This window comes from Echiichthys vipera (assembly GCF_963691815.1).
Source record: "Echiichthys vipera genome assembly, chromosome: 10".
NCBI classification, from domain to species: Eukaryota; Metazoa; Chordata; class Actinopteri; order Perciformes; family Trachinidae; genus Echiichthys; species Echiichthys vipera.
Window position 1 is genome coordinate 19641511 of NC_139835.1, and position 8492 is coordinate 19650002.

At 37.9% G+C, this 8492-nt stretch overlaps 2 protein-coding genes across 2 annotated transcripts; both read right to left on the reverse strand.

Moving 5' to 3' along the window:
* Positions 1 to 247: 247 nt before the first annotated feature.
* Positions 248 to 2873, reverse strand: LOC310952565 (claudin-10-like; the record flags this gene model as incomplete). Its single annotated transcript, XM_083921202.1, has 5 exons — positions 248 to 513; positions 596 to 703; positions 847 to 934; positions 1028 to 1189; positions 2642 to 2873. The coding sequence occupies 5 exons, from the start codon at positions 2871 to 2873 to the stop codon at positions 318 to 320; spliced, it is 786 nt and encodes a 261-aa protein (XP_083777328.1). The 3' UTR covers positions 248 to 317.
* Positions 2874 to 4068: 1195 nt separating this feature from the next.
* LOC310952652 (claudin-10-like) lies at positions 4069 to 8131 on the reverse strand (the record flags this gene model as incomplete). Its single annotated transcript, XM_083921319.1, has 6 exons — positions 4069 to 4225; positions 4346 to 4450; positions 4533 to 4614; positions 4688 to 4849; positions 5540 to 5751; positions 7998 to 8131. The coding sequence occupies 6 exons, from the start codon at positions 8129 to 8131 to the stop codon at positions 4069 to 4071; spliced, it is 852 nt and encodes a 283-aa protein (XP_083777445.1).
* Positions 8132 to 8492: the final 361 nt, after the last annotated feature.

Genomic DNA, 8492 nt, shown 5'->3' on the forward strand with positions numbered 1-8492 from the left:
TTCGGTATAAAGTTTAATATATATCAATTCATAGATATTCCAGTGCATTCTTTATTATAATATGTGCTTTTGTTAAGTTACAATAAAGTTAACAAATTATGAGTAAACACAAGACAGAGTGTATTTATACAGAGTATGACCTGTTTTACCAAAGCAAAACAAGACAAGAGCATCAAAACAACAGCAACAACAACAACAACTAATTCAAATTGTACATGTTTTTTTTTGGTGAATCAGATTAGGAGCTGCAATTTCTTGCTGTGTTTGTGAGTTTTTGTCAGATAAAACTACATATGAAACAAAAGAACTTCTAGCCACTATACAAATGCATCTCGATCTGAGATTTTCGTGGGCGTTGTCTGAGAAAGCTTTGAGATGTTGGAGCCGCCGGATGGTCCTGAGCCCATATAATATCCATACTGCCTGGAGGGTCTGTAGTATCCGGTGTACAGGGTTCTTCCTCTGGAGCGAGGGTCCATGTATGTGCCTCCGCCATAGGCATATACCACTTGACTGTAAGGACCAAAACATTGCCCAAAGTTTATATGAGCTCACGGACAAAGCAAAAGGGGTAAAGATGGATGAATGTAAATACCTTTTAGGGCAAATCACTCGGTAGACTGTAACACCGTATAACACAGCCCCTAAAATGATTAAAAAACATCCAACCAATCCTAGAAGTATGGGAGGTCCCAGGTCATACCTGGAATCAGTCAGAATATAAGAAAAAAGTCATGCTACATCGTACATACTGGAAATATATCAGATCTTGTGTAATATTTGACTGTGGAATTAAAGGTGGACTTTTCTACAATTTCTACCATATAATGATATAGATAAGTGTACCTTAAGACCCCTGGCCCAACAGAAGGAGCAAGGCTTGTTCTGACAACCCTGTTGATATATAAGCAGTATCCAGAAATATCTGACACACCTGCATGAAGAGGTTTTGTTGATATTAAGAGATAGTGAGGGCAAAACATTTCTGTTATTTACAGAGACAAACACGAGCATGTTTTGTACTCACTGCCAGCAATATGAAACACTGCTCCGGCAAGAAGCAGTTTGTCCTTGGTTTTATCAGCTCCACCAATAAAAGTGCACTCCATCCCAAGAAAGCAAAACACCACAGCAAAGAATCCAAGAGTCAACCCGCACATTAGCAATCCTCGCACTCCCTGGACGAAAGCTGAAAGGAGTAGACAGAAAGAATTCAGGCAAAAACAGAATGAGAAAGTACAGAAAAAGTTAAATTTCAAGAACAGTGTTCAATTTCTCTAAAGCAGAAAATGATGTAAGCTTAATATCAAATCTCTTAATGACAATATCCATTCAAATATTTATTTTTTTACTCCTTTTAATTTACGGTTCAGGTGTAAACTTGATTGGAGTGGCATCTGCATTTTTTTATTCAGTGTGAAACTTTACTATGCACAGCAATTCTACCTTCAGCCATTCAATTCTACCCTTGAGGTTATGGATTATAAAGTACAATGTTTCCTTTTGAAATGTGAGATAAAGTAGCCCATGTATACTCACAAAACTGACATGTTAACCTCTCAACATTCTGACTGTCTGGGCGAGATTGAGGCTGTAGTGGATTCAGTTTTATAGCTATTGTGACTATGTTGGTAACATCTAGACCTAGACCTTTGAAAGAATCCATTGATACATACAGTATATAAATGTACATGTGATATTTTTACCTATTCTAAAAGGGTGTGTTAGTGCATTTCTTCCCATCATTCCCTAAACAGTCTTAGAACTGCATACATTGGGTATGTCTGGCTGAGACTCATAGAGCCCAATTGCATCAGGTAGTCCTCATGGTAGCCATTTCACCATTTTTTGAAACTTGACCTCACTGTATAAAATGAGTTGAGACCTTTGGGACAATCACATCCTCGTAAAACTTTACAAACACAAACTAGAGATCTAGGGCATTCAGAGGATGGATGGAGTTCATATGTATATTGATAATAAGGGGGTTTCTGAGCAGTTTCCAGAACAAATGTGCTCATTATCCACATACAAACTCTAAAAAAAAAAAGAAGCAATGCCTTGATTTTGGGCATGGCGTTTTTTGTCAAAGTCAATATTTACAAATCATCAGTTGTATTTTTAATGCTCAGAATACTTGAAGGTTCCTTTAGGACTATTTAGCCTCTGTCCAATGTAAGTTTGTAATGTAAGTATAAATGGGTTAATTGTTTACAAATAGTGTAAAAGCGCATAAAAAGTCTATGTGACATGATGTGACATTAATGGGGTATTAAGGAAGGGTGACAATAGCACACATAGAACAATCATAAAGCCAGCTAACTGACCCAGTAATGTTGTTGTCATAGAGAAGCAATACACAGCTAAAGTTAGCTAACATTAGCAACCATCTTGTGTTCATACCTGGCCAAGGCTGCAAGACATTATTTTCTTGCTTACAAATTCAACTTTCCATTTCTAGTCACTCACTTGTGTAAACTCAGCGCCACTGTCAACACTTGAACTAGTGCTATGCCTGCATATCGTTCTACTCTTTCCATTTCATATTCTGTTCATTCAAATTGACAGACTTACAAAGAAAGTATTAGAAACATCATTGATAAGGTAACATATACAACACTTATGTATATACAACACTTACGAGTGACACTCCAGAGCACAGGGAAGTCTCTACAGTTGGTGACAGCTGTGGAATCAGTGAAACAGTCCTTCCACAGGTTGGACCAGTACCAGGCCACTTTGATGATGAAGGAGCCTCCTTGTCCTCCCAGTTGGGATATCCTCCAATAGTCCATGGCCATTGTGCACAACACAAATAGCCATCCCAGTGATGAAATCAAGAAACCTAGTACTTGGATCAGACGTTTGTTCATTTCTGAAATCAGAAAATTAAAGCAGTTTGCATTCACTCAGTTGAATGGAAGCACAAAGCACACTGACAGTCTACTCAGTGGTAAGCAGGATGATGAGCCGTTTCCTGTTTGAGGACAGGATGACGTGTCTGTGCCGTGTCCCATTGATGTTGATGAGGGCTCTGTGCAAAACGTCAGTTGTTTACAGTAAACTTTCTGGAGTGTGCCACACAGTTTAGATCATTCAAACCAACTCTGGTAACTTTTCAGATGTACACTAACTTTTTGTACCCTTTAGTAAGTGGCAATAATACATTTAATATTTATTTACATTAAGAATGGCTATGCTTGCAACCACCTTAAAATGTTTGAATATTTTTGTTTATTATTAGTTAAAAAGGGTGACTCTCCGGGATCTTCTTAAAAGAAAAAAAACAAAACAAAACTGCTGCTCCCTTTAGACCTGCTGCCATTACTGATGAGCTGATGTGACGTAATCTGCTGACAAAAGAAGAATGACACTAAATAGTCTAGACTGAAATAAAATTGAATCTGTTTTATTAGTTCTCATGCAGTCTTCTAAAAGACAGAGCCTGCTCATTATTGGTCACACAATTCAATGAAACAATAAAAAGATGGAGTTCGGAGGAAATAAGAAAACTTGAAGGTCAGAAATCATAGTTAATAGTTTTGTCATGGAAAACAGGAGAATATGTGTTTGGCACAGTATTAAATATTGTAATTACAGATAGAGAACATGTGCAGGTTATTTACAGTTAAAGGCACAACCAACAAAGGAAATCTTTTACGAAATATCATACATGAAAAAATAGAAAATGATGCAAATATTAGATTAGAAAGGCCCATTCGGAACCAAATGCGTTTGATTTTGTTAGGGTTAGGGTTAGGGTTTTAGCATAATACATACATATTCCTCAATGCATACTTATATGTACAACTGTCAAATACAGAAGTTGTCTGCTGTATATAGAATAGAAACATCAGCGAGCAAGTTGTAGCATACAACTTTAAAATCTGACCTCTGGAAGAAACATTTAAATATTCTAAACTTAATTCCTGGTGAGCCAAAGATTAATATCAGCATATTCTGCTGCTTTTAGACAGAAAATACAAAGTTGCATATGATGGGCTGTATCTTTCAGACTTGGACAAATCGCCAGGGGCTTGGACTAAAAGTGTTTTATATTCACATCCCTCACACATATACATTCTTATCAAATTGCTGCATCCTGGAGGAGCTGCTGTAGTCGGGAGTCGGCCTCTGGTTTACAGACTTCGTCTGCCCTCTCTGGTAGGAAGTGATATGAGAATGTGAGGCAGCACCTTTGTAGATATAGGTTGCTTGACTGTGGCTGGAAAGAGACAGAACAAAGATTCATCAGCATAAATCAAAGACTGGTATGACTCAACAGAATTGACCCACACATGTATATTCTGTATAATGCACATATAGTATGTGTTACTTAAAGCACCTTTTGGTAAAAGAACCAGCGATGGAGAAGCAGAGCATGCTGCCTCCGAGGACACAGAGGATAGCACCTGACCAGCCGATAAAGAGAGCAGCTCCTAGTTCATACCTACAAACAAAGACCAACACTGGATGATTGCTTTTCTTATTTGGTGAGTTACATTGATCTGTACAGTCAGTACAGCCCTTACTTCTGTGCCATATACATAGGGTCGAAAAATTCAGTGGTTATCCGGTGTGCATAGAGGGAGCATGCTGAAAGTGAGCAGAGGCCTGAGAAGAAAAAAGGGAATCTAATTACATCATGAAGAAAATTTAGATTACATTGATACATTAATAAACTTACCACTAAGAATGAAATTTACACCAGCAAAGCATGTAATCCCAGCTTTGTTTTTGTCACTTCCTCCAATTTTAGTGCATTTCATTCCAACAAGGGCAGATGTAGAACCAAAAAAACCCAGACAGACTGCTGCAATCATCAATCCCCTGCATGCCTGGATGTAGCCTGCAAATACAGAGGTCAACTTATATATGCAATTCAAATAATTTTACTTGGTACTTTATTAAATAATTGCCGCAGTGACCCAGGTTTGACTCAACTTTCAGCTGTCCTGTTAAATAAAGGCATGAAAAAAACTTTTACTTTGTGTGTCTCTGTTTTGAATTCTGCACACTGCAAGGTCAATGGGTTATTGACCTTGTGACCAATATACACATAAAGCAAGAAATACAATTTGTCATGAGTAACCCTAATTGTTTCCAGACTCTTTGTGGTGATTGTCCAGGTATGAAATGTCCCATTCAGATGTGAATTAAAGCAAATAACACCTTGGGAGTTAACCTCTGAAACTATTCAGCTGTGGGACAAACCGCCTGAGGGTCCCAGTAAATCTCCATTATAGTTTTCAGGCTCAGAGAAAAAAGGCTAAACATTGACATATTTGGAGGTGTTGTTGTTCTTTGAAAATTTGCATTAGGCTTTAGGGTATCTATTAGTCATGAGCAACAATGTACTTCAACTTAAATTTCCTAAAACACGAAAAGATCACTTGGATGAATCAGCACCAGTCTATAGAAAATTTACAACAAGCTCCGCAGACATCGCTCTTTAACTGAAATAACAAACAAACAGAAAAGTGAAAATATATCCAACACAGAAACCAAGAATCCGATAAAGAGGGAACAATGAGCTGACCCTCCAGTGCCAGCAGCGAGGCAAAGTCTTTGCAGTTGGAGACTCCAGTTGAATCAGTGACGCAGGTCTTCCACAGATTGGACCAGTATGTAGCTGTGGTGATGACTGTTCCATCAAGTGAAGAAACCTTCCAGAAGTCCATCGGCAACGTGGAAGACACCAGCACCCACCCTGAAGTGCTTAAAATAAAGGCCATGATCTCCTGATACATTCTGCTCCTTCTGCTGAGAGGACTCCTGCACACTACTGTGATTAAGTTGGTGAGACCTGAAATTGATTAATGGTTCCCGGCCTAGTAAGGCTTGTTGAAAATGTAGCTAGGCTCTGAACTTTTAAGTTCAATGGATAGGCTGTGATTGATAGTTAATGTGTTGTGGACTGTTATATTCTGTAGGGAGGAGTTAGGTCCTAAACATCAACAAGTGGCCAATGGTCTATTATTGCACCTTCCACCTTGTCCACACGTCACTGTGACTCACAGTCATAGATGATGGGGACTGAATGTTCTGGGTGTAGAGAGGGTTGTGATACGATCAGTAATGATAAATGATGTTAGTCTGAGTAGGAATATATACACTGTGATGGGCATCAATTCCAAGACTCAAATGATTTGATTAATAAGCAATAGTACTGATACCATAATGGAAAATGACTTTGTTGTTGTTATTTTTTAATTAGAAGGAAAAGTAAATGCACTTACGCATCAAACACATCATATTATATCTGAGGTTCCTGAGGCTTTAAAGTACAAAAAAAAAAAAAATCATCATATCATCATATTTGTTCTCATGCTGTCTGTCTGAATTGACTTGTATTCATCCTCTGTCTGAAGCCCTTCGTTTTAGTGCTTGTCTCTTTAAGCCCCCCCACCCCCCACTGGAAAAAGCCAGTCTGCTCTGATTAGTCAGGGTTCCCAGGACTTCTACAACTGCGCTCTTTGCAGCCGGGGAATTACTGTAACGTCACTTTCTACCTATAAATAGTATAGTTTTTGACATCACAACCGTACATTAGTCCTCGTTTAAAGGCACAGTTTCTGAACCTCGGCCTGCTTCATAAGAAAAAAACACATGGAAATGTCACTTTTTACAATAAGGAAACAATACTATGAATGTGTCACCTTCTACCTTTAACCTTGCACTGCCACCTTTGATTAATAATACACAACAAGAGTGCTGTAACTTCCTCAGAGACCTAAAATAGCAGGAATTAGATAACTTATTAACCGCTTGTCACTTACTCTGATGTCACAGTAAGTGGAGGAAACACACTTGCTGTTCCATTGCAGAGAAATGTATCTATTCATTTAAAAAGGATTTTTTCTGAACTTTGTGAATTTATAGAGAAATTAAACAAATGTTTCTTCCAATTCTGCCATGTAAACTGGTGAGTTGATTATGTTTCATAATGGAAAGGAATACCAGCACAAGAAAACAAAATTACTTGACATAGTTTAAAAGAATAACACTGGAAAAAGTGCATATCCAATTAAATATAATTGGATAATCAGAGCAAAACTCCTTCAATATCAGTGACACAACCCAACTACAAAACATATATGTGAGAGGGTTCACAAAACCTCACGATTTGAACTGAATGGAGTCTAACTGGCAACACGGGATTACACATTTGCCACAGTTAACACGTGAGCCATAATCTGTAATTGAAATTATTATTTACTTTACTTTATAGTGGGAATTTTATTTTTGCTATAAATGTCAAACAAGGCGCCATGACATTTGTGATTATATCAGCAATAATAATAAAATGTTGTTATGGAATGAGGTGTAACTTTTTCATTAAAAATAAAAAAAAATAGATTTTTAAAACAAAGAAAATCTGGCCATTTCAATGTCAAAATTACAAAACACTTTCAGACTGTATACTTCACGACAAACTACATGAGCTTTGAGCCACAGCTGGTACAATACATTGTGCATCGTCCCTGCTACATAAATATAAAGTAAAGAAGTCTTTGCAGAACACATCACTTAAAAATGACATCGTTCATAACAATTGAGTTCCCAGTATACTTTAATTATATCTTCAAAGGCTTCTTTATGCATTAAACACATTATGAAAGTGATAACTGGCTCTATAGGAAAGAATGCTGGAGAATCTGGTGCACCTAAAAATATTCTGCGGAAAAATACGCAGATAATTTACTCTGCTACGTTTGAGTTTTGAAAGATTTTTGGATTTTCAGTTCTTGATACATCGCAGATGCATGCTTGTGAAACATTTGTTTCTGTGGTGAAGAATATTTTGGTTAAACTGTGTTTCTACACATTTCAAAAAGTACCTCATAATATCCATATAATGCATTTCCATAAGTCAGTACATATGCTTTGTTCACACGCTGGATGTACAGTATTTACACCAGAAAAAATATGCCATACAGCAGCAGCGTGAGAACAGATGAATGCTGTTATGTGAAACTCGTGCCCTGTTAGCTTACCTTCCAGCTGAAGGATTGTATGATGTGGTCTGCAGTGCAGAGCTCCAATAGCATTTCCAGCACAGTTGTTCCACAGACCCTGAAGCACCCAGGTCGCTGTGATGACTGAGGATGCCCGGCTGGTGGCCCTCCATTCATTGGACACTGTGGCACCAATAGTGGCACACAGCCCGGCCAGGCCGCTCAGAAAAGCAAGAATCTGCAAGCCTGACATTTAGTGGTATAAGAAATGTATATAGTCTTTTAGCAGATTCAAGAAAATGAGAAAAAATAAAATGGCCCCAGGCAGGCAAATTACACTGTGGACATGTGTTTCATTGAGATGATTTACAGACAGGACATCTCTAGTGGTGAGGGATGGACACAGGTGTCTGAAAGTGAAATAGTAGGAAGGAAGCATGAGCTGGAAGTTAGTCATTCAATTTTGGCAAGCGGTATTTGAATATTGTTTTGGTCTGCAAATGAGGTCAAGTACCATATTAACATTAAAAAAAT